This window comes from Scyliorhinus canicula, chromosome 11 (genome assembly GCF_902713615.1).
Source record: "Scyliorhinus canicula chromosome 11, sScyCan1.1, whole genome shotgun sequence".
Taxonomy (NCBI): domain Eukaryota; kingdom Metazoa; phylum Chordata; class Chondrichthyes; order Carcharhiniformes; family Scyliorhinidae; genus Scyliorhinus; species Scyliorhinus canicula.
The window spans coordinates 35,803,387-35,831,093 of NC_052156.1; the positions used below are offsets into that span (position 1 = coordinate 35,803,387).

At 40.3% G+C, this 27,707-nt stretch overlaps 1 protein-coding gene across 2 annotated transcripts in view; it reads right to left on the minus strand.

Moving 5' to 3' along the window:
• The window catches only part of LOC119974002 (protein bicaudal D homolog 2-like), a 127,195-nt gene extending 100,211 nt beyond the window's left edge, over positions 1-26,984 (minus strand). For both annotated transcript variants that reach the window (XM_038812763.1, XM_038812764.1), the window contains exon 1: positions 26,472-26,984. In XM_038812763.1, coding sequence (XP_038668691.1) covers positions 26,472-26,681 — 210 coding nt within the window. In that variant the 5' untranslated portion in view covers positions 26,682-26,984. The remainder of the gene's footprint in view (positions 1-26,471) is intronic.
• Between the last annotated feature and the right edge of the window lie 723 nt (positions 26,985-27,707).

The following is a 27,707-nucleotide window of genomic DNA, read 5'->3' on the forward strand; positions in this document are numbered from 1 at the left end:
CCCTGACGTTGTCGCAGGCCTTGATCGCGCTTATCCTTAAACGAGATAAGGACCCATTGCAATGTGGCTCCTACAGGCTGATATCGCTCCTTAATGTAGACGCCAAACTGTTGGCCAAGATCCTGGCCACCAGAATTGAGGACTGTGTCCCGGGAGTGATTAATGAGGATCAGACGGGGTTTCTGAAGGGCAGGCTGCTGAACACGAATGTGCGGAGGCTCCTGAACGTAATCATGATGCCCTCGGAAGGAGGGATTGCGGAAGTGGTGGCTGCAATGGATGCGGAAAAAGCCTTCGATCGGGTGGAGTGGGAGTACCCATGGGAAGCGTTAGGCAGATTTGGATTTGGCGAGGAATTCATAGGGTGGGTCAAATTATAGCATCAGGCCCCTGTAGCGAGTGTGTCTACGAACCGGCTGCGGTCGGAGTACTTTAGGCTGCATCGGGGAACGAGGCAGGGTTCCTGTCCCCCTGCTGTTTGCCCTGGCAATTGAGCTGCTGGCCATGGCGTTGAGGAGGTCTAGAAACTGGAGGGGGCTGGTGCATCGTGTTTCACTGTATGTGGATGACCCGCTCCTGTATATTTCAGATCCGGTGGAGGGGATGGGGGAGGTCATGCAGATCCTTAAAGATTTCGGGGACTTTTCGGGGTATAAGTTGAATGTCAGGAAAAGTGAGCTCTTTGTGATACATGCGAGGGGCCAGGAAAAGAGACTGGGAGAGCTATCGCTTAAGAGGGTGGAGAGGAGCTTTCACTACCTCGGCATACGGGTGGCTAAGAGTTGGGATGCCATGCACAAGCTCAACCTAATGCGCTGGTGGATCAGATGGAGGACGACTTTAAGAGGTGGGACATGCTACCGCTTTCCCTGGCGGGCAGGGTGCAGTCTGTGAAGATGACGGTCCTCCCCAGGTTCTCGTTCGTCTTCCAGTGCCTTCCATCCTCATCCCCAAGTCCTTCTTCAAGTGGGTGAACAGGATTATCACGGGATTTATGTGGGATCTGGGGTCAGTGGAGAAGGCACAGGGGGGAGGTAGGGGCCTCAGTCTGGACCCCGATACGAAACAACCACAGGTTCGCTCCAGGTAGAATAGACCGGGGGGGGTTCCTAAGCTGGCATAGAGCGTGTATCAAAAGGATGGGGGATTTGTTTATTGATGGGACTTTTGCTAGCCTGAGGGCACTGGAAGAGAAATTCGGGTTGCCCCCACGGAATACCTTTTGGTGCCTGCAGGTCTGTGCTTTCGAGAAGAAGCAGGTGGGGGAATTTCCACTGCCCATTGGATACAGGACAGGGTGGTCTCGGGCATGTGGGTAGGGGACAGAAAGGTAACGGACATCTCCCAGGGGCTGCAGGAGGCCTCGGCAGAGGAGCTGAAAGGCAAGTGAGAGGAGGAGCTGGGTGAGGAGCTGGATGAGGGCCTGTGTGCAGACGCCCTGGGCAGGGTCAATTCCTCCTCATCTTGTGCCAGGCTTAGCCTGATTCAGTTTAAGGTGGTAAACAGGATGCATATGACAGTGGTAAGAATGAGCAAGTTCTTTGGGGTGGAGGACAGGTGTGTGAGGTGTTCAGGGAGCCCAGCAAACCATGTCCATATGTTTTGGGCATGGCCGGCACTTAAAGAATTCTGGAGAGGCTTTGCAAAGGCTATGTCCAAGGTCTTGGACACTCGGGTAAAGCCGAGTTGGGGGATAGCGATATATGGGGTGGCAGAAGATCCGGGAGTGCAGAAGTCGAAAGAGGCCGGAGTCTTGGCTTTTGCCTCCTTGGTAGCACGGAGACGGCTCTTGTTAATGTGGAGGGACGCAAAACACCCGAGTGTGGAGACTTGTGTCAGCGACATGGCTGGGTTTCGAAGTTTGGAGAGAATAAAGTTTGCCTGAAGAGGGTCCTTGCTGGGGTTCTCCAGGCGGTGGCAACCGTTCCTTGACTTTCTCGCGGAACGTGAAGTGGAGGTCAGCAGCAAACGGGGGGGGGGGGGGGGGGGGGTATGGGTTGCGGATAGATTTCACTTGCAAATGGTAGATACCCCACCTTGTTTTGTTAAGTTGTTAATTTGTTTTTGTTTCTTTAATTATGTTTTCTGTTGTCTTCTTTTTGTAGTGGTTTTGTAAAAATATTTTTAAATTTTGAATAAAAACAAATTTTTAAAAAACAATGTGCATGACATCTGGAATTAATGCAATGATAACAGGCCACAGACACATTAAACTCATTTATAAAACAGTATTAGGCATCAGGAAGCTAGTATGAAATAGGAACCTAGCATAAACTGCAGCCCAGGTTTTAACCAAACCAGTCCAACAAGTAAAAGGCAGGCAATCAGCTAAAATCAAAGCAAAATACCACAGATGCTGGGTAAACTCAGATGCCCTGGCAGCATCTGTGGAGAAAGAAGCAGAGTTAATATTTCAAGTCCGTTCTTTTCAGATCTGAAGAATCATACAGACTGGAAACATTAACTCTGTTTCTCTCCTCACACATGCTGCCAGATCTGCTGAGATTTTCCAGTATTGGACTGCTGTTTTAACTGTCGAGTTAACTCATGAGAAATTTACCCAACAGAGATAGAAGCATCAATAAAAATTAAATAGGAGTCTGAGGATATCATTTGGACCCTAAGGTGAATTTAACTGGGTGATTTAAAAGAGAAGGGATGGGGGAAAAGAATAGCCAAGTTGCCACTCCTTGCCACTGCCCATCACCTCGACTGGTAATGCATCAGGGATTGGGGAAAGTTATCAGCACGGAACAAGGAAAAAATTAATCTGATATCCCTGAAGTTGAATAATTTGGCAACCTTTAGCATCTAGTCTTGCACAGAAATAATAGTCACTTGGGCAAGCTATTACACTCATTCAACACAAAACCAGCAAGAAACCAAAGTGACAGAAAAATATTTTTTTTAAAGAATTATTTACTTATTTTACAATTGATTGAATTGCAAGTTACAACAGCATTGTTTGCATTTCCTACTGCACTGTTTTTCCTTGGTTTCTATGATTAAATCCAGCCTGAACTCAAGTTTTCATTGTAAAAAAAACAGGATAATCATAGGAAATGGAAGGCTTCCTTGCAACATCCCATGAGTCATTACCACATTTCACCATTTTAAATGTGGCTACTACAATACTGAGGTTAAGTCATGGTAAACAAATAGAGGGTCAAACAAAATTTGGCATTATAAAATTCCTGCATTATAGAGTGCCTAAACTTCAAAAATACTCTTTTTAGTCAGCCGAAGGTTGAGCTTCCACATTTTAGGTGATGGTGAAATTCATAGTCTTCATCAAGAGGAGGATTCCAATGCTCTACGTTTTCTAGGATCGCACCGTTATCTTAAATCCACAGAGAGGTGGTGTTGTGCTGTGGGAGCTGGCTGCGTTAGGAATACACAGGTGTTTTAAGGAATTTATATTTGTATTGATAAACATTAGAAATAAAGTAGTGTTAAGTGTGTTTAATTTAATGTTTCTTAAAACTTACTGTTGGATTCAAGCTGGGCAAAGGTGTTGTATGTGTGGTGGTTGGTTAAGTTCCAACAGTGTTTTCTCCTGGTGTCTGCATGGGTCTCACCCCACAAACCAAAGATGTGCTGGTTAGGTGGATTGGCAATGCAAAATTGTCCCTTAATTGGAAAAAAATAATTGGGTACTCTAAATTTATTTTTTTAGAAGTTCCAACAGTGTTTCTATTGTGCTTAGAGAGGGCTACGGTGTGAATAGCAAATGGCTTGGCTGACAGAGTTATGAGGTGTTGCTTAGCAATGGGGCCTTGTAAGGTAGAGAGGCTTTTAAATTTGTGAGCAGTTGGAGACAGGATCTCAGCGAGTGAACATCTCTCAACTCTGCCAGAAGAAAGACTGGAATGGATGGCATTTGCAAAGAGATAGGCTTCCTAAAGTACATGTTACAGTCCAGATAACCAGGTAATTGGGACAGAGTGTCTAAGAAGTCTGAAGTTAAGTGAACAGACACCAAGGTATTGGTCAGAAGAATTCAAGCAAGATTAAATAAAGTGCTCCGAGTTAGAGAGACAATCACAGCAACTAGAATTAAAGTGGGGCAGCAGGCTTCAGAGGTTATATGAAACGTTTGATGCCATGTTACTATAGTCGGGGAATTGAGAGTGAAATCAATTGAGAGTTTGCACGGCAGTCAAGACAAATAAATCCTAATGGGGTTGGTGTGAAATCCTGGACTGGATTCGCTATTAAAGGAGTGGAGTGAAAGCTTTGTTTGAAAGTGTCAAGTGTCATTTGTAAAACCTAGACTGGGTTTCGGAATGCAAACCACAAAGTATTATTATGAGAACACATTTTAAAACCTGTTTTTAGGGAGTGGAGTTTGGAAATTCTCAGGTGATAATCATCGGGGGGGGAATTGTGGGATGAAAACCCAGACACTAACTTGGGTTCAGGGCGATTGTGTATTTGACCAAAGTCATCTTGTGTGCTTAAAAGGGACTTACGTTAATGAGATCATTGTAGCTTAAGATGTATTTTGTAATCCATGTTAATCTTTAAATAAGTGTGTATTTGTTAACTAAGGGTGGGGAGAGTAAATGAATATTGTATGATAATCCAACTTTTCATGTTTAAATTTTTTTCTTGTTAAAACTATTTGATGGTCCTGTAATTCGGTTCCTCCATATTTCATTAAAAAATTAAAAGTTTCAGTCTCTGGAGCCAGGGTTTCGTTCTGGGACCTTCTCCTCCAGTTAGAATGGGATCATAACAGCTGGAAGAGGACCTTATTTTTCTGGATGTTTAGCAAAACACTTATTTTCTCACATGCTTTGTAGTCGTTGAAAATGACCTGAAGCCCATTCCTGGGTGAGTGTACACACAGACATCTTCTGCATTCTGGAGCTCAACACTGAAGTTGGAGTGACTGACCAAATGGAGAGAGTGCATTCAGGGAGGCATCAAGCTTATGGAAAGACTTTGCCGGGAACTCAACTGGGGAAGTATTGGACAGAAACCTCCAAACAACTCACTACCCAAGAATTCAAGCACCTGCATATGCTACAGTCTGCAGATCAGCATTAGGCTAATCAGTCATCTCAGAACCCATCGAACCAAATAGAAGAAAGGAAGTCATGCTCAATTGCAAGGGACTGCCTCAGGAGGAGGACATCAAAAACACATCATTGGTTGTGATGGTTCCTTCCACAATTCCTCAGATAATGAAGTAGCCCATGCCTGCATGCAGCAAGACCTGGACAATATTCAAGCAGAAGTAAAATGGGTTCTCACACCTGTGCTAAATGCAGGTGTTCCTCAAAGTGATCACCTAATTTTCATTTGCTCTCACCAAAGTAAAGGAGGTCACATCATGGGCAACAAATATTGTTTCACCGAGAAGAAGTACTTTAAGCCTTGAACCGAAAGTTTCTGGTCACTTATCAGATATGAACAGGACTTGAACCAGGAGTGAGCCTTTCGGCTATTCAAGCTTGCTGCTACCATTCAAGATGATCATGGCTGAACTGGTTGTGGTCTCAACTCCACTTTCCAATCTCGCCCCCATAACCCTTAACTACTTGTCTATCAGAAAATCTAACTTGATCTGGAAAATATTCAATGATCCCAACATACAATGCTTTCGGTGGAAGATAATTCTGCACATTAATGACATTCAGAAAAAAATTCTCTTCACCTCCACCTTAAAAGGGAGACCTCTTATTCTGATGATATCCATTAATTTTAATCTCCCCCACAAATTTAATATCCTCCCAGTATCCACTCCATGAAGTCCCCTCAGGATATTATAATATTATATGTTTCAATAAGATCACTTCTCATTCTCCTGAACTCTAATGAGTTTAATCCCAACCTTTCTTCATAAGATACACCCTTCATCCCAGGAATGTGTTGAGTGAACCTTCGCTGAAGTATTTCTAATGCAATTATGAGCCAGAACGTCCATGGAGTGGCAATGGGTCACTGTCTATGCGGAGTCTGCACATTCTCCGCGTGTCTTTGTGGGTTTCCTCCGGGTACTCTGGTTTCCTCACACAACTCCCGAAAGACGTGCTCTTAGGTGAATTGGACATTCTGAATTCTCACTCAGTGTACCCAGACAGGCGCCAGAGTGTGGCGACTTGGGGATTTGCACAGTAACTTCAATGCAGCGTTAATGTAAGCCTACTTATAACACTAATAAAGATTATCATTAAGTACAGTCAGATCGCCACTCTGCTTCTGGTTACTCACCTTGAAATGCAGCCGCACCTTCCTCATCCAACCAGAACAGGAAAAGGTGCAGTGCAGCAGCTTCCGGAGGCCTTTTGTTGAGAGCAGTTGAGTCGGAGGCAAGGGTGCCACACCCCCTTTTACAGCCTTAGCTGCCATAAATCTTTTAGACATATCTTTTGTTTCAATTGGCTGGTTTACCACAGTGGGATAAATAGCTGGCTTGCAATGCAGAACAATGCGAGCAGCACAGGTTCAATTCCCATACCGCCCCCCCCCAAACAGTCACCAGAATGTGGCGACTAGGGGCTCTTCACAGTAACGCCATTGAAGCCTACGTGTGACCATAAGCGATTAAACAAAAAACAGGTAGCTTTAAAGGCCCAGCCACTTTGAGAAGCCAGGGAGATGGTGAGTGAATACGGTAAATTGGTAGAATGGGGGCATCAGGAGGCTGGCTGCGCAAGGACAGTTGGCGAGGGTGCGGGGCTCTCAGGTGGGTCAGTACTCTAGTTACTCAGGAATTAGAAGTGATTTTAATTCTTCTAACTATTTCTGGGTAACGATTAATGTAAGACGGTCGGAATTACCCAAGTTTCCAATTTAATTCAAACTTCAAATGCAATCCTTATTTGGGAATTTCCAATCAAATAGTTTTCTCAGCACCTTTCCCCTGGTGATGGTGACTGTTTCTCATTCACCTCTTGATTTGTCAAGTATCTTGGGAAGTTTTCAAAATCTTCTACAGTGAAGCCAGACAACAATGCCTATTCAACACCTCTGCCATTTTCTTGTTTTTCCAACTCCATCATCAATTTCCTGGACACACTCTAGAGGACCAACACTAGATTTAGTTACTTTTTGCCTATTTAAATACTTGTAGAAACTCTTATTCTGTTTTTGTAATACTAGCCAGCTTTCTTGCATATTCTACGTTCTCCCTCTATTTTTTGTTTGACATTCTTTGCTGATTCTTAAAATATGTTCAATCTCCTAACCTACCACTAATCTCTACAGATTTCTTTCAAATTACTTCCTTATTTCACCACACATTATATATCTGCCTTGTCTTCCTTTCTCACTGGGATAAATCTTTGAATTATTAAATCTCTCCTTAAAATCTACCACTGCATCACTACCGTCCTATCCTTTAACCTAGTTTCTCAGTTCACCTTAACCAGCTCTCCCCTTCATGCCCCTATAATTATCTTGACTCAGGTTTAAAACAGGAGTCTTAGACACACATTTCTCCTCGTTAAACTGAACATGAAATTCTATCATGTTATGATCACTGTCACCTAGAGACTCTATTGCCATTAGGTTTCGATTAATCCTGTCTCATTGCTCATTTCCAGGTCTAGAATAACCTGCTTCACGGTGGGATCTAGAACATACTGCTTGAAGAAATTGTCCTGCGAATACTCAATAAATGCATTTTCCAGGCTTTCTTTGCAAATCTGATTGGCCCAATCTACATATAGATTAAAGTCATCTTATTGCGGTACCTTTTGTACACGCCCCCCCCCCCCCCCCCCCCCCCCCCCGGATTTATTTTTCCTGTGTATTCTGTTCCACAATGCGACAGCTAAACTATCATAAGGGACCTGTTCACTTTTCTATTTCTTATCTCAATCCAAAGGGATTCTATATCTTGCTAATTCAAGCAAAAGTCATTTCTTTCTACTGAACTAATGACATCCTTAATTAACAGACCTACCGTACCATCTTTTCCAAGCTTCCTATCTTTTTTAAAAATGTGAAATATTATTACTTTCATTCTCTGTTCTGCTCCCATTCTGACCTTAACTTCCTTCATTGTCCCAATGAAGCTCAACAAAAGCTGGAGAAACACAACCTCATCTTTGGACATTGCGCGTGACAACTTCAGACTATAGCGATGGAAGCTGTTGATGGTGATTTTGCTTTCCTCCTTACACCTTCTGAAGACACATTTTTTGTTTCCATTGGCTCATTTACATCTCTTTTTGCCTTGCACAATCATACCTTTTGTTATTTTATCTCCCTCCTTAACTAATCTACCACAGACCTTTGCATTTGCTCTACCCTTGTTCCCTAGCTGGTTTAAAAATGATTACATTTCGAGGCATTTCAATTTCTGACAAAGGGATACCAATCTGAAATGTCGATGCTGTTTCTTTCTCCATAGATGCTGCCAGACCTAAATATTTGCAGCATTTTCTGTTTTTACTTGGTTAGAGGGCTTTGTTTTAAACAGCTTCTTAAAAGGCAAGGTAGAGAATTAGAGAGCCCATGGAAGGATTAGGGAGAGAATTTCTGAGTTCAGGACCTAAACAGCTGAAGACAACAGTCAACAGTGAAGTTGGAAGGACTTGAAAACAAGGATGAAACTTTTAAAGATCCAAGACATTGCCAGATTGGGAGCCGATAGGAGTCACTAAGCACAGGGTTGTCAGGATTTAGTGGACGTTAGGATAAGGGCAGCAATATTTTTGAATGAGTTCAAGTTCATATGGTGCATAAAATGTGAGGTCAGCTAGTAGAGTCAAGTCTAGGGCTAACAAGAGTATTAGGATCTCGGACAAGAACCTAACTATTTACAATTTGTAAAACTGTGAGGAAATGTTACTGTACCACAGGAGTGATTAGTGTTAAAATAAACTAATTTAAACACAGAATTAACCACATTGGCAACAAAGAAATAGCTTTAGAGTTAACTGTTACAGCAGCTCTGAAGTAAAAGAGAAAACTTTAATTTACTACCTAATCCTGCCACTACATTCCAATTAAGCAAACCAATACATTTCAAATGCAACTCATGAATAAAATGTAACAATCAGGTTTCTACTTGCTTTTATCGATGCAGAATATTCGGGAACACACCTTTCAGGACCAAACTAAAACACCTCTGTTCAGATGAGAGTTCTCGGACCAACTGACTTTTCAGACAGACCTGATTCCTTTCACTAACTACATCATCTGTACCCAAAGCATAATGCATTCTTTTGTCTCTTCCTACAAGATGTCCCTTGACTTGTTTAGCCAGGACCAAACACAATACCGCTCATAAATTATCTACACTCCACTCCAAGGGGTCCTTCAAAGAAACAATATTCCATTAGATAGCTATCCGTAAACAAGTAAATGATTCTCAAGACCAATTAGCAGAACACTTCACCTGCAAATCAATGATTACATCACTTTTACACCATCTTAATTGCAGCTCCAGCAGTCATACTATTGTATGCATCTTAACCAAGGTTTTAATTACTGCAAAAAAATATAAAATATGACAATTTCTTACACTCATCACAAACGGTAAGGATAAGGATTTGATGATTTGAAATAGAACATAGAACAGTACAGCACAGAACAGGCCCTTCGGCCCTCAATGTTGTGCCGAGCCATGATCACCCTACTCAAACCCACGTATCCACCCTATACCCGTAACCCAACAACCCCCTCCTTAACCTTACTTTAATTAGGACACTACGGGCAATTTAGCATGGCCAATCCACCTAACCCGCACATCTTTGGACTGTGGGAGGAAACCGGAGCACCCGGAGGAAACCCACGCACACAGGGGGAGGACGTGCAGACTCCACACAGACAGTGACCCAGCCGGGAATCGAACCTGGGACCCTGGAGCTGTGAAGCATTTATGCTAACCACCATGCTACCCTGCTGCCATGAAATGAAAATCGCTTATTGTCACAAGTAGGCTTCAATTAACTTACTGTGAAAAGCCCCTAGTCGCCACATTCCGGCGCCTGTTCGGGGAGGCTGGTACAGGAATTGAACTGTGCTGCTGGCCTGCTTGGTCTGCTTTCAAAGCCAGCAATTTAGCCCAGTGAGCTAAACCAGCCCCATAAAATGTTTTGGAGATTTTGGAGTTTGGTATAGGCGTCTTTTGGTGCCGCAGTGCTAAATTGGTGGTTGGAATCTCATCTCGAAATCAAAAAGGACTCCAAAGTTGCAGATCGTCGTTCGGCCTCAGGCCCAAGAGAGCAATGGACTAGGTGGCTAGATAACAGAGCTCATGTTGGGGACTGAGGATAATGGCTTTGGTCTTCCCAGTATTTCATTGGAGGAAATCTCTGCTCATCCAACTGGATAATGGACAAATATGGCAAATTAGAGAGTGGAGATCTCAAGAGGGGTCGATCTGGATGTCATTACAATTGTGTTTTCTAATGACACTGCTGGGGGGGTGGGGGGGTGGGGGGGGGCGTGGAGACAGCACCAAACATAACAATGCACAAGTGGGAAGAGAAGACACTGCACAATAGCACTAGTGATTAGCACAGTTGCTTCACAGTTCCAGGGTCCCAGGTTCGACTCCCAGCTTGGATCACTGTCTGTGCAGAGTCTGCACGTTTTCCCTGTGTCTGCGTGGGTTTCCTCCGGGTACTCCGGTTTCCTCGCATAGTCCAAAGATGTGCAGGTTAGGTGGAATGGCCATTTAAAATTGCCTTTAGTGTCCAGAATGTTTGAGTGGGGTTACTGGGTTAGGGTGGAGGTGTGGGCTTGGGTTGGGTGCTCTTTCCAAGGGCCGGTACAGACTCGATGGGCCAAATGGCCTCCTTCTGCACTGTAGATTTTATGATTCTAAGTAATTCTCCAGTTATGGCTGGACAGAAAAGAATCTGGCAAAGTCAGGCCCATGCAGTTGGACAACAGAGGACACCATTTGGAGGAGGATGGTGTGGTCCACTGGTGACAAAGGTTGCAGAGAGATAGAGAAAGACAAGGAGGGATAGTTTATCAAAGTCATATGGGACTTTGATAAGGACACTTCAATGCTGTGGCAGGTCCAGAACCCTGAATGGAGTTGTGCGAAAGATGTGCACAGATTTGAGAAGTGACAATACATTTATTGACTTGAAAGGAAAGGTTTGGTTAAAGACAGGCATACAAAGATACAAGTTCAGGTCTCGGGATCAGCTATCCTTGGGTGATTTTTGGCTTGGTGGGTAATGGGAAGACTAAGTCACATCAATAAATGCCTGTTTTGGGGAACCACCACACCAATTAATGTACCAGTCAATTCTGCACACCCCGCCTCAAAATTTCCATCTCTCACATCCTTCCTATTGGCTGTATTACCCATGCTAACTAATTGGTTGGTAAGCACCATTATTAATCTTCTCATTGGCTACATAACTAAAGTGTGCCATATAAATACAAGGCTTTCTCAGTGAGAAATGGATAAAAATACTACAGCTTTAAAGTTTGGATTCCTTTTGAGTAATCAGTATGACACCAACTTAATATCATATTCTGGGTTGTGGTCTGGCACCTTGTATCAAGCTATACCTTGGCTCATGATAACGGTAGGAAATAGTAATGCTGCAATATTAAATTGACATAAGTTTAGAAGAACTCTGATGTTATATTAACCATGGGAAAAGTGAATATGAAAAAAACACAGGAAGCAAATAATGAATTAAGAAGATGAGGACAGAGAGGATGTTGGCAGAGAAGGGTCTACGGCAGATATTGCATGTCTGTTGTCTTCATTTCAAATTAGAACAAGGAAACTTCTCAGAATGCAAGAGATAAAAATTTAAAGAAATTCTGTTCAACTGCATTATATTGATTCTCCACTGGTTTAATTAACACTACCAGTTCTTTAAACTTGAACAGAGACACAAATAATAACCCAAATGCTATAACTTTTAGGGGATAATTACTTTTATAATATATTGTATCAAGAAGCCCTCAGATTCAAAACAGTTACGTCCTTGATTTTTGAATGCACCTTCTAGCCATCATATTTTACACCAGATTATAGTACATTCATTCACAACGCGATGCAAAACATTCAATTCTTGAATGGTTTATAACTATACGTGCTGTCGGACTGAGGGGCTATAATAAACAAAGGCTCTCAAAGAATCAGTGAAGCAACTCTTTTGAACACTTCCAAACCTCTTTCACAGGTGTAGTGTGGCCACAGTTTGTATGTTTATTGCCAGTGCCCAAAAATCAATCCTTTGCTACAGTACTGAGCAGATGTAACTGCAGGCAATTTGTGCAACACAAAGCATAGACTACACAAAGACAAATGCTGTGCCAGATGACATTTATGGAATGTCTCAAGTTCAGCATCCAGATTCAATCAAGAGGTAAGTGGTAAGTGTTAAGCTGCATAATTCTTCTTTCAAATTATGTAATCAATGAGATAGCTCCCAATACAACATCTTAGACTATTTGTTTCATAGCAGCAGATGCTCTTTGATGGAATATTGCAAAACAAAAATGCCCAACATACAATGATGAAAAAATATTTGCCCTCTACTTGAAAATACCAATCTCCATTACAGGATTTTTCTAAGATCTGAAAAGTTGGTTAACCTGTGCTCTGCAGTAATGCTAGACTCCCCTTGCTAAGGGGAAACCTCAGCTTAGTTTGCAATAATGTGAAATATCAGATGGGTGTCCACAATAAAATCAATCTTTACTGGCCAATCTAAACTAACAGATAATGTGTTACTTGCCCAGGTTTCAGAAACCAGTTAATAATTAATTTATTTAAATCACAACTTTTAACATTTTGGTCACACAAATTCTCTCCATAAAGCCCATTGTCGTAAAACTCGTGCCAGTCTTTACACTTTTATAAACATTTTATCCAGGGATACATTTTACAACCACGTATCTCCTAAACTCAAACCCAGTTCCAGTCTAATCCTATTTAGCTATCTAGCCATAGGCCACAAAGGGCCCTCACCATTTCTGTCTATTCGAGAAAGACGCACAGTGGCTACCACCACTGGTTTGTGATGCGGAGCGATGAAAACCGCACAGGTTCAATTCCCATACTGGCTGAGGTTATTCATGAAGACCCACTTTCTCAACCTTGCCCCTCTCTTGTGTGGTGGGCATTACGGTAAATCACCACCAGTCATTTCTCAAAGCGGAGAGCACCCTATGGTCCTCTGGCGACACTTCCATTTATTTTTACATTTACGCCTGCATCCAATTAAACACAATCAATTTACAACTAATACTGGCTGTTAGCTGTACCAAAAACCTAAATTTTGGATTTCTCTAATTCATTAATGCTAAGATGCTTGAAGACATAAAACAAATGACACCATACACAGGCTGGAGAATTTGCCATCAATAATTTAGAAAAACCTGGGAATAAATCTGCTCAGCAAGATTCCTAACTTGACCAAGGATATCAGTTCAAATCAGGCTCCATTTCACTGTTCCTTTATTGAGTGAGTAAGTGAGGCACTTTTTTAATATATCCTTTCTCTTAAACAATTTGAAGGGACTCCATAGGAATACTAACATATGGTAACCAAGCATTTACTTCTCAACCTTTGGTACCTGAACAAATATACATAGAGCTTGTTTCCCTGATCAGTTCACAACAAGCAGAAAAAATGCACAATCAAGTCCCGACCAAAGGGGAGGGAGAAAATACAAGTCCTGGAAGATGTGACTGTTAGGTTTAAAGCACATTACACAATCTACATTTATGTAAAATGCCAACTACAAAGATGGACGCTATGACAGAGGACAATACATTACGAGGGGTGATCAAAAGCTGAGTGAAATAAGAGAGTTTTAAGTAAGATCTTAACGGAGCTTCAAGGAAGGGAGAGAGATGGTGGGGCCAAGGCACAGAAATCAGTGATCGAAGAATGTCACGAAGGTATTTAAACATAAAAGAATGACAATTTTAAACTGGAGGTATTTTGGACAAGGGAACCAATTTAGATCATCAAAGACAGATAATGTATGAATGGGGCAGTAGAGGATTGGATATCACTTGGGCTTTCACAAAGTATTATTCTGAAAAGAGCTGTCACAATGCTCCAAAGCAAAATCTCTTCTACTGGTTTGGACACTTTGCCAAATCATGAACCCTCTTAGCAAAATGAGGATTCATTCTTTAATAGTGGGATCAATAAAGGATTAACTCCTAATTCGAGTCTTTTTTTAAAAATCAACTTGATTGCAGGAACAATTGGCAGAGATATGCACAGCTGAAAAGCTTTAGAAAAGGCAGACATTTGGCACAAGCGCATGTCTAATATCATGAAGGCTGACAGTTTCAGCTGGTGCAATCAGGCAATGATTTCACAGTTGCTTTTCGTATACAGCCTCATCATACACAAGATAACAATTATTCAGTTTCACGTCCTAGAAACACAGCTGCCACTAACTCTTTTGCATGTCCAATACTACAATAATCAAAGGATACAAAAACTACATTCATCTACATGCAGATCAGAATGCAGGCTCTGTACCATACATTAAGTATGCAAAATGTTCAGCACGACAGAGTGGCAGTACCATGAGCACATATTCTGGAAACTCTATCGAGATGTCAGCCAGTCTTCAATAATCATGCAGTAATTTTCAGTACATTATAGATTTACAGCTATATTATGACATTCAATTGAATACAGAATCGCCAATATCTGTACAAAGCAATAATACTATTCCGTTAACTATCATAAACCAACACAAGCTCTTTCAAGATATAATTTTCACAATTTTCCCTTTGTATCTATTTGCTTTTAACATCCTTCTAAAATGAAATGCTAAAGTAATAATCTAAATACGAAAAAGGCGACTACAAGTATGAAACATGTTATCTAGCTTGCATTCTAAAACAAGCAGAATTATTATGATGGAATCTTTATCCAAGCCCTACAGCTTAATTCAGAAACAAATAGTCAACCAAACATTGAAGTAATGAAGGCCTTACTGTGTTCTTTGAAAACTGTAACACAAAAGGTCAAAGCTCCATCAGAACTATTGTCATGTAAACGACAGACCTGTCAATGACTCTATGTTTTCACAAACTATGGCTAAACTAATTCATGACAGCAAGAGACAGTTGACAGAACCAGAATTCTATATCATCGGGGTGGCACTTTTAGCCTCAAATTTCAATAAAATTGTCATAAATCTCCCTGATTAAAGGATAAGACCATAAGACATAGGAGCAGAATTAGGCCATTCGGCCCATCGAGCCCGCTCCGCCATGCAATCATGGCCGATATTTTTCTCATCCCCATTCTCCTGCCTTCTCCCCATAACCCCTGACCCCCTTATTAATCAAGAACCTATCTCTGTCTTAAAGACACTCCGTGATTTGGCCTCCACAGTTTTCTGCGGCAAAGTGTTCCACAGATTCACCATCCTCTGGCTGAAGAAATTCCTCCTCATCTCTGTTTTAAAGGATCATCCCTTTAGTCTAAGATTGTGTCACAGCATCAACAAACAATAACACAAACAAATGATTCATTCCATCCTCAAAGTTTAAAATGGTCAGGAAATTGAACAATTTTCTGATAAATGATAAATTGCTACTGCAGTGAAATTTTCAAACTTTGATACGGAATCATAAAAATACATTGCAAAAGTTCCAGTTCACTGCACACAGAACTTCACACAGGTAAATTAAATCAAAATGAAAACAAAACAATGCATTTCCAAATGACAACTACTTACAGGCATTGACAGAGAAAAGTACTGAACACTGATAAAGATCAAAAATTGCTTAGCCACTGTTGAACATTTCAAAAAACATAACACATTTAGCAGGTCCCTAATGGAACACTTGGGCACAGACAAATGTCATGCATTTGTCAAAGATACTAATGAAGTCATTGGTTTGAACATTTGACTTGTGAACTAAATGAAAGCATGTCCGATTACTGCTGTCAGGCTAACCCCACACAAAGATCAATAACCATTATTAATATTAAGAATTAGATGCTTACCTGATGATTACACATCACATCAAAAAACATTGATTCAACATCCATATTTTGGCAAAAGATTGTGTAATATGAAAATAGTCAGGAATGAAAAAAAACTAGCGACTGTGAACATTTCTAAAATATTGAAGAAAATAAATACAGAAGTGTGATGCATGAATGTATCTTATGTGATTACTGGTACAGAATCATCTGCTTAGGGGAACAAGAAAAATTATTTGCAAATGGCAGAACTCCCAACATTTCAAGAACTTCAAGGAGATTCCATGTAGCTATCCAAGAACAGAAGTAATAATGAGAGTAATTGTATGGATTTACATCTGCATTCCACAAATACTCTCCAGTAACAGTTTTTTAAAAAGCATTCCCTCGGATTCCACAGATTTAACGTTTGCATTTTAGCACAGTAATTTCTCAAAGCATAAATATAAAGTGGTTAGCACGGTTGCTTCACAGCGCCAAGGTCCCAGGTTCGATTCCCGCTTGGGTCACTGACCGTGTGGAGTCTGCAAGTTCTCCCAGTGTCTGCATGGGTTTCCTCAGGGTGCTCCAGTTTCCTCCCCCAAGTTCCCAAAATCGTGCTTGTTAGGTGAACTGGGCATTCAGAGTTCTCCCTCTATGTACCCGAACATGCACTAGAATGTGGCGACTAGGGGCTTTTCACAGTAACTTCATTGCAGCGTTAATGTAAGCCTACTTGTGACGATAAAGGTAATAAATAAATACATTTAACATCTACCTCACATGGCTGAAGTGTTTGTTTGATTCTTGAAGCAGACTTTGGAATCTATGTCCTATTTTCTGAAATTCCCATCTCAAACCCCAAACTTTAAGAATATTAGAAACTCCAACTTTCAGTTCAGGTTGCCCATTGTCAATTAGCATGACAACCACTTTTGCAAATTATCTGCAAAGCATTGAAAACTTTAAGAATGAGATGACTTCACATTCTTTATCCTGGTGAAAATGACATTGTACATTGTCAAATAAATAATGAGACAGCTAACAGCTCACCAGCTGCTACATAATGCGAGACATGCTGCCCAGATCTTGACCTTATAGCTTTTAAAACAGTCAAGCCTAATTAACCTACATATTAGACAGAATCTGTGTGGGGCACTCAAACAATTCATAGCTCCATTATTGACTAGGAATTCCATGTGATTCTCAGTTAGCTTCCTGTCTCACATCTTTTCTCTACCTTAACTTTGATACTGAGAGACAGATGTTCTTTTTGTTCAAATATATGCATAAGAAAAGCCTCAGCAAAATGCTATGTTTGCCACCGCACAAAAGTGGGGTCATGTCGCTGTGCATGCCTATACATCTCATTCAGGCAAATTTTCAGTTTCGAGGTCCAATAGGTTCTTCCTAAACAGGAATTGTTGACAAATTCACGCCGAAGGACACAAAGATATTTAGCTCGAAATGTTCTCCTTTTTCTCACCGAAAATAAGTTATTGATTAGAGAAAGGAATCCAAAAGCTTCAGGATATGTTAGTTACCTACCCTTCGTCAAACATTAGTACTCATGTACATTTTCACAATGCACAAAACATGCCTACGAACGTATATTTGAAGGGAAGCTAGAAATGTGGGAGGGAAAGGAATAAATGTTATGTTGGCACGGTTAGATAGAGAGAGCTTGGAGGAAGCTAATGAAGAGCATAATCACTGACATGGAATTATTAAGCTAATTAGTCGCTTTGTGCTGCAAATTCTATGCAGCATCATTTTAAATTCTTAATAGTGATGAAATGCAACTAAATATGATACACTTTGATAACAAATAAAACTGTTGAATAAAGTGAAATTACAAATGGGGATGATTATTTTGGCTCTGCTGGATTAAAAGGGGTGCCCATGCCCGAAAATTGCAGGGAAAAACTTGGTTCCTATTCCTGATCTATCACATACCATTCTTAAAGCAATAGTGATAACACATTTGTCTGTTTCGAAAATGGCATCTAGTTACAGATCTGCAGAAATGGTCCAGTTCAATGCAAAATGAAGATCTTCAGTGTAGCCCTTTGCTGGATCCAAAGCTCTGCTGTTCATATCCTTTGGGGGCTGGTTTAGCTCACTTGGCTAGACAGCTGGTTTGTGATGCAGAATGAGGCCAGCAGCACAGGTTCAATTCCTGTACCGGCTGAGATTATTCATAAAGGCCCCGCCTTCTCAACCTTGCCCCTCGCCCGGGGTGTGGTGATCCTCAGGTTAAACCACAGGTCTCTCCCGCAAAGGGGAAAGTTGGGACTATGGCAACTTTACCTTACCTTTTACCTGCTCATATCCTAACCTACATTTGGCATTGCTCACCCATTACCCCTGTGCGCTCTGCCCTACATTCACTCCCAATTCCCCAACGTCTTGATTTTTTAATTCTCATGTTAAAATCCTTCCATGGCTTTATTCCTCCCCATCTCTGTAACCTTCTCTTACAAGAACTCTGCAGTACTCCAAATTTGACCTTCTGCATATCACCTACTCTTTTCATGACACAATTTGTGACCATATCTTCAGTGATATGCATATACTCTATGCTCCCTCTCCAAATCTCTCTGACACCCCACCTCTTTTCTCCTCCTTAAAACCTAATTATTTTATCAAGCTTTGTATTTTAAAAGAAACTCTCTGGCTGGTGGCAAATAGTGTCCATTATGCTGCTGTGAAGTGTTTTGGGATGCTTCCCTATGTTAAAGGTACTTTATAAATGTTAGTTGCTGCTGCAAGGAAAATATTTACTAGATTATATAATGTGAGAAAGAAGGGGGATAGAGGTAAAAACTGCAGAGGGGAGAAAGAACTGAAAAGATTATAAACTTGTACTTATCGTTTATGTTCAATTTTAACTTCTTTGTTACGCTCAGAATGGGACAAACTCAAATTAATGAATAGATTTTAGTGTGGATTATCCAATTTAGTACTAAATCATCAAAAGCTTGGTCGGGATAGATTTTTTTAAAAACGTCTTAAAAGAGGGAAGTGAGGTAGAGAGGAGCAGAAGTTTAGGGAGGGAATGCCACAGTTTACACCCAGACAGCTGACGACACAGCCACCAACGTTGGAGCTATTAAAATTAGGCATGCTCAAGAGGCCAAAATTAGAGCACAGATACCTCAAGAGGATTCCATTCTGTACTGCAGAATTTTATAATTCTATGCTGACTTACAAATTTAACATTAGTACCATATTCACAAACTTTATACCTCACAAAAAAACTAAAAGAAAATGAATGAACTGGATTAAGTTTGGCAACAGCCAGCTGCAACTATTTCTCCTGCTATCTGCTAGATCAGGGGTGGGCAAACTACGGCCCGCCAAAGGTCTTTATGCGGCCCACCAAGATCAAGTCATTAAAAAAAAAAAAAAAATTTTAATTTTAAGGTTAATGGGGGGGGGGGGGGGGGGCTGTTGGGTTACTGGTATAGGGTGGATACGTTGACTTGAGTAGGGTGATCATTGCTCGGCACATGTGTTTCATGTGAAGTTTCTACTTTAAAATATTAATTAATAAAAATTAATTGCTTTTTTTTTCTTTAAAAACCTTTTATTTTGGCTATTTTAAATATTAATTATTTTACTTAATATACTATGCGGCCCTTTAAAATTGTGAATTTCAGAATGTGGCCCTTGCACGGAAAAGTTTGCCCACCCCTGTGCTAGATCCTGTTCACAAGCATATAAAAGTGGTTAAGACAACTATTGTACATTTTAAGGCAATGATAATGCTTTTAATTCTAATCTGCCTTCCCAAGCCCAGACTTAAAACATTTGATCTACCACTCCTTTAAATGGTAACGGTATAATGCAAAACATTTGGCACTTCAGATCAGGAGTGGGCTAAGCGCATGACTGACAGTAGTCCATGAGCCGAGACACGTCATCTGGGTACTTGCTAGTCCCAGTAAAGAAATATAAAAAGATCTTATCAAAATGAGAAACGGAATTGGGGATCTATATTTTGAAATAAATGCTGGATTGGAAAAGTTCTTAATATTTGTTATGCTGTTGTTCCCTCCCAATGTTTTCCAATTTTTCTTTTCTACAATTGGAAGTAACATTTTTTATGAGACAATATGTTTACTTTGAAGGCTCCAACATTCTTCCTTTAAATCAATCACTTAAAGCCAATTGTATAGGAGAAAAATAACCTATCTTGAACCTGCATTGCTCTTGATAGCACAGCTAAGATCAAAGGTTAACACAGAAAAAGAGGTGAACCATCTTGTAATGGGCTGGCATGCCGTATTTGCCAATGCACCTTTCATTGTCTAAGGAATTGAAGTATCAGTTGATTGCACTATCAAGTCAGCCGTTTTCTTTGGTTATTCATTTGAGGGATGTGGGAATCACTGTCTAGGCCAACATCCAGCGGCCATCCCAATTGCCCTCAAGAAGGTGTTGCAGTCTATGTGGTGTAGCTACACCCACAGTGCTGTTAAGAAGGGAGTTCAAGGATTTTGACCCGTAACAATGAAGGAACGGCGATATATTTCCAAGTTTGGGAGCTCAACTAGCTCAGTTGGTTGAACAGCTGGCTTGTGATGCAGAGTGAAGTCTTTTTTTTTAAAAAGAGTACCAACAAAACACAGGGAGAATGTGCAAACTCCACACGTCAATGACCCAGAGCCGGGATCGAACCTGGGACCTCGGCCGTGAGGCAGCATTGCTAATCACTGCGCCACCGTGCTGCCCCTGATGCAGAATTATGTCAACAGCACGGGTTCAATTCCCGTACCGGCTGAGGTTACCATGCCTTCTCAACCTTGCCCCTCACCCGAGGTATGGTGACCCTCAGGTTAAATCACCACCGTCAGCCCTCTCTCTCTCCAAGGGGAGAGCAACTTATGTCCTCTGCAACTATGGTGACTTTTACATATTCCCAAGTCACCTGTACTGTCACTAACACATGACTGCCCACTTCTGCTTACTGAGTAAATCAGTAATCATGAATCAACAATTAGCTAACTTCAACAAAATTAACAATTACACAAACTAGCACCCGGCTCAAAAGAGTACTCTTCTCTCAAAATATTCTTTGCTTCATTTGATATTTCAGATTTCAAAGATCACTGCGCAACTACAAAGTATTAAAATTGATGGCACCCAAACATGTTACAGTTCACCACAATTATATTTGAAGAACACTAATCTGAGTGACAGACTATGAACTGCCACATCAGTGGACAAGTGCACAGAAGGAAAAGCAAGCACTAATAGGCTATTGTAGAAACTGTCATTAAATATTGCCTTCAAATGATCCATTATTTGAAAACATCAAGACAAAATCCGTTATAATTTAATCCTATACTTTATTAGCAATCATACTGATTTTGTTACACATCCAACATGCTTTATAACCTGTTGGAAAACTGTTAGGGCATATGGACAAATAAGTTGCTTTAAATTGCCAAAAATAGTCAGATTATTTTAGTGTGCTGAGAACTAGCTAATGTGATAAACGACATTGAAGCTGCTTGGGTCAGATACCGTATCTGAAAGATCCAATCTACTAAAATCATTCTTTAAAAAAAAACACTATAGTAATTTTACTTAAAATGTCTTTTTTTTTAAAAAGGGCATTTAAGTTACATTTTCTGGAATCCCAAATTTGAAAATGCATCATAACTGAAAGATTCCAATGTCTTTGCCATCCTCCAATACAACACCGTAATCTTTAAGTCATGCACAATAAAATGTTGTACCCAAGTGGCCCTGCAATCTTAAACAGTTACTGTCATAACAGCATCTGACACTAGTGTTGAAGTAATTCCTGTAAACTTAGACATAAAAATGTCTAAATATATAAGTTCAGATTTTTAAAATATCAAAGTCGTAACTTGCTCTTTAAAGGTTTCACACCAATGCTGTTCATTATGTACCATTTCCACCAAGGAAAGGTCTCCTAGTACCTGCCATCTACCGAGTGAGCTCAAATCCACCCATTTTAAAGTGAGTAAGTAACAAATGACCAATAATAATAATCTTTATTAGTGTCAGATAGGTTTACATTAACACTGCAATGACGTTACTGTGAAAATCGCCCAGTCGCCACACTACGCGCTTGTTCAGGAACACTGAGGGAGAATTCAAAATGTCCAATTCACCTAAAAAGCACATCTTTGAGGACTTGAGGGAGGAAAGCGGAGCACCTGGAGGAAACCCATGCAGAAACAGGGAGAGCATACAGACTCCGCACAGACAGTGACCCAAGCCAGGAATCGAGCCCAGATCCCTGGTACAGTGAAGCAACTGTGCTAACCACTGTGCTACCATGCCGCCCGGTATACTCCTGAGAACACAAATCAAAGCAAAGAAGATCAAGCTGCATCAAAGTGGCAACTTCATAACAAGTCATCCGTTTGTGACAGAGTTAGTAAACCAATGCCCGAGGCAGGCAGATACACTATGTAACTTGGTTTCACTGATGGAACTTAACGGGATAGATGCATGACTGGGGACTGGAATTCTTCCCACTCTGCTTCAGATAAGCCTACAAGCCAATGTTTTACTCACTAGCATCTTCTTGGCTGGACAAGAAATGGAAAACAATGCAGGTTAATCAGCAAAAATTGCAATCTACTGTCAAACAGAAACTCGGTGCACTCTTCTTGAGATGCACATAAACTCTCCTAAGTAGACAAACAGTAAATAGGTTTCCCAGGAACTTAGTTTGGAGATTGTTAAGCACCTTCAATGGTTCACAAATATGAAAGGCTGATCAAAGTAGAAGATTTCACTAATCAATATTTTATTACCAACATTTGCACACCTATTTTCCTCTCACCCTTGTTTGCTCTCTAAATCTGAAATCATTCTTATAATTCACCTGTTCAAACAAATTTCCTACTCACCTCACCATATTCCTTCCTTATTTTTCCTTTTGTGAAGTGTCTTGAAATAACTTTCTACATCTGTTAGGATACCGGACCAGACCCCAACTTTTGTTAGGGTACCAGATGGGAACCCCAAACAATGTTCCAATTTGTAAAACAGTGAGGAAAGGATACTTCACCCTTCAGTGATGACTCTGATCAATAAGTATTTTTTATGTTAAAACAAACTTCAATTTAAACATAGAATTAACTACATTAACATCAGAGAAACAGTATTATAATTATCAGTTACACAGTTCTGAAATAAAAGGATAAACTTACTTACTATCTACACCTGCCACTAATTCCAATTAAGCAACCCGATACAGTTCAAATGCCACTTATAAATAAAGTTAACAAAACAGGTTACTTCCTTATCTGTGCAGACCTTTGGAGAGAGAGCCTCTTCAGGAACAACCTGAAAATCCTTCTGTTTTATCAGCCTCTTTTGCTCAACCTAACTGGATTTGGCAAGACTGTGAACTACAGACACAACTGGCTCCTCCCATTAATTACATCATTTGTATCCCATTAAGATGTCCCATCACCAGCTTAGCTAGGACTAAACACAATCCTTAAAATCATATACACCTCAGGGAATCTCCTGCAATCAAAACAATGTTCTTGCTGTAAACAAGTAAATGGTTAAAGTCAATAGTCATGTTTTACAACACCTTAATTACAGCTTTAGTAGACATGTCCATATGTATTTTAAACCAGGGGTTCTAATAATAGTATTGCCACAAATATGAAATATAACAACTTCTACATTCTTAAAATGAGCTATATAAAAACATTAGTTGAAATTCTGTCTTTGTAACAGTATTGCCAACAGAAATATCGGACTGAAAAAATGCTCCAATTCAAGTTATGTACTATCCTGCACAACTACCAATACAGCTTTAATGCATTTTTGATTTTCCACTGCATAAATTGTATGAACAGAATCTTCTATATCAAATAAAATTTAAGAGTCACTAAATTGTGGAGGGCGTTACCAACTCGGATATCACAGAGCCCAAACTATTTTTATAACAGTTATTTTAAGCAATGAATTAACACATAAAATACAAACATGGAAATGAAGAATTGCTTTAGATGTTTCAATGCTAGAGTTCAGAAAAAAAATTAAAGCTCCTGTAAAAATATTTAAGTCTGAAAAATAAATTAGACACCGAAAGGATTTATGTAATGTGATCCAACAAGCTAGATGTGAAGTGCCAAAAAGAATCACTAACAAAAGAGCAATTTGAGTGATTAGCTGATGGTATACTCACCTCCTTTAGTGACACCCTTCTCCTTCAGTTACACCCATCTCCTTTATATTTCAAGCTATTCTATTTCGAACTGTAATCTCACTTAGCACTAAAATTTGAAATGGTTTTGAAATACCCACCCTTTTATCAACTTCTACAAGAGGGAGAAAACCAACTAGCATTCTTTAGATGCCTGCATAATAAACAAACTACAAAAGTTTGTTCTGTCCAATAACAATAGTGGAGCATGGGAGGAGAAAGTGATCTCTTACCATGTTAGCTTAAAGACAGATGATCTCTGGCTATCATTAGGTTCACAGCATACGAAGGAACACATTATAAATTAAAAATGTACTTCAAACAAATTTCTGGACTTTTGGTCTCATCAGAATTATGCAACTGCTTTACACCAGAGTACTACAGAGCTGGTGATTCTTCCCATTTCCCACATACATTTGTTTTGTAATGGTCTGGTTTCAATTGGTTCAGTTTAAACAGAAAAATTGTTTTATTCTAAAAATTCGACAATTGAGTAAATTACTGTTTACAGTTCATGCCACAGTTTATTTCAATTAACTACCCTTAAAGCACAACCATTATTTTAAACAATGTTAAAAATTGACTTCTATCACTCAAGATTTTAAAATTAGGTTTTCCCTATTACTACTTAGATCGGATTCTGCAATGGTGAAAATATTTGGAATAAATATTAGCTATTACAAGTCCTTTCACAGATTAAATCTTTTTGTCTTTAGAAACCAAATATGCCATTGCTGATCATATCATGTGTATAGCAAAATAAAACTACTCTCTTGGATTGTGGCCATTTTATTAACTTTCCAAAGTTTGAAGAGAACACTATTCCCATCTAACTTCTGTCATTCCAGCTTATAAATGCCAGCTCACTAAAGCCAGGGAAAACCTAAGGATTCAAATCCCATTTAATGTTGTGAGAAACACTCAAAATCCCAGCACACAACATTAAACATTATTTAAACATATGACATATAAAGCTCCTGAACGTGACACCCACAATTTCACCAATTCCTTCTTCAAACACATTATGAATCTATAATGTTTTGAAAGCTCCATTAACCATTATAAACCAAATAACCAGTTATTTCTGTTTGTCTAATATGTTTTAAGTATTTCTCACATGTGAAAACCTTTATAATCTGAATGCTACCCCAGTTCAAATTATATTGCATTTCCCATATGTAACACAAAACATTAAAATTTAAGTTTACATAATTCCTATAAAAATGTTCCATAATTTAGAGTTTTTAATGAATCTATTTGAATTGACTGGTCAAGCAGTTTAAATAGACTTGTGTCCTACAAATAGGCATCCATTTATAAATTTACCTTTTTCCAAGGTAGAAAGTGAAATCTATTATCAATTTTAAGCAAAACAAAAATAAAACAATTGTGATTATGTCAAAAGACATATTTATTCCAGAATGTAACCGACTCAATTGCGTACAGGGATCAATCACCATGCTGTATCAGCCCAGTGTGGTAGCAAATCAGTTCAGACCCATAATTTTCTCAATGGCTCCCTAATCTGATCCAGTATACTAAAAAAGTAGGTGCCAAATCAAGTCCAAGTGTCTCGGGTGGGATTTTTTTTAAACCCAAACTCAGAAGATGAGTCACGAGTACTTCCTGTTGGGCAGTTACAGAATGTCTGCAGAAGAGCATGCCTTCGTCAGCAAATCATGCTGGCGGGCGCACTGTACATTGGAGCATTTCTTTCCAGTTTGAACATCCTGGCTGGTTGCTGAATGGCCTGTCCATGTGCATTCTATGTAAACCATTGAAATGTGAATTTAAGATCTTTAGCTTCTTGAAATTTAGTAGTGTGTGGAGAAAAGCGCTCATTTTTGAGAACTGACCAGCAAACTCGAGTGGAAAAAATGCATTCAGCTTATAAATTCAAATTTGGGGGGGGGGGGGGGGGGGGTTGGAAGAGGAAACAATTTTTATCCACCAGTTTCTGCCCCGACATATCCCTGACTGCCTCCTGCTGATCCAAGTGGTGAATGCCAATTCGATCCATGACAATCTGCTGAAGGGCGTGGGCACGGGGGTTCCCGATTGGGCGGATCAACGCAGTTTGAAGCTGTCAGACGGTAACGGAAAAAAAGCAGGACAGCATTCGGCTGGCGGAGGAGCAAAACTATTATTGTGGGCAATCGAGGTGGCAGATGCTGGGAGCTGGCTGATGGAATCTGTCAGCGGTTAGACGGCCTTGGGCGATGGGTGGGTCTTCGGTCCGTTTTTTTGTTTGAATAATCCGTCCAATACACTTTGAGCAAAATCGTTATGTATAAAGAATACGTTAATACAAACAAAGGGGGCGGGAGGAAGAATCTGGGAGACTTTTTCTCCCCATTCTGTATAAACCTCACCTCACGGAGCTGTTCCAACTCCTGTTTAACTGTCTCATACTCGCTCTCCAGCTCATCGTACTGTTGTTTGAGGCTCTGCTTCTCCTCCAGCACCACCAGCCCGTACTCGGCCGCCTGGATCTTCTCCTCGGTGGTCTCGCTCAGCTCCCGGCTCAGCCTCTCCACCTCAGTGCGCAGGAAGCCCTCACCCTCCATCAGCAGCTCCTCCATGTCTCCCCGGCCGCCCTTCTTATCCCACCCCGCGGGAGCGGATTTAAAACCGCGTCCGCGACGCCGGCTCTCCGAGGGCCACCATAGCGTCTCCTCTTCCTCCTCCTCCCCAGGCAGACTCTCGGCTTCTCTCCACCCTCCCGTCAGGCGGCGGCTGTCAGCCGGGAGGAAGGAGGAGCCGGGGGGGAGAAGGAATTCGGCTCCGGCGCCCCCTCACAACCGGGACGCAGCGGCTTCTCCTGCCGGTTGTACTGTTCTGCCCCCGCTCCCGGCGCTGTTGTTGTGTCCCCGCCCCGTTAGGCTGCACCCCCGCTCCGCCCTCCCGTCGCCATTGTCGCTGACAGCCCCTTCCCGGCCGCTGACGTCAGCACCTTGGATGCAGACAAGGAGCCGCCAGGAGACACAGCACAAAGCAGAGAATAAATAAAATATAGATTATAAATACCGTGCAATAATATATACATACTATATAAATAGTGTATAAATACAGAGAATAAATAAAATATAGATTATAACTACAATACAGCAGTGTATAAATACTATATAATAGTGTATAAATAGAGAGCACAGAGTATAAATAAAATATAGATTATAATTACAACACAATAGTCTATTTTACTAGATAATAGTGTATAAATACAGAGCATAGAGAATAAATAAAATATAGATTATAACTACAATACAGCAGTGTATAAATACTATATAATAGTGTATAAATAGAGAGCACAGAATATAAATAAAATATAGATTATAATTACAACACAATAATGTATACATACTATATAATAGTGTATAAATACAGACCATAGATAATAAATAAAATATAGATTATAAATACCATACAATAATGTATACATACTATACAATAGTGTATAAATACAGAGCACAGAGTATAAATAACATATAGATTATAAATACAATACAGCAGTGTATATATACTATATAATAGTGTGTAAATACAGAGCACATCGTATAAATAAAATAGATTATAAATACAGCACAATAGTCTATACATACTAGATAATA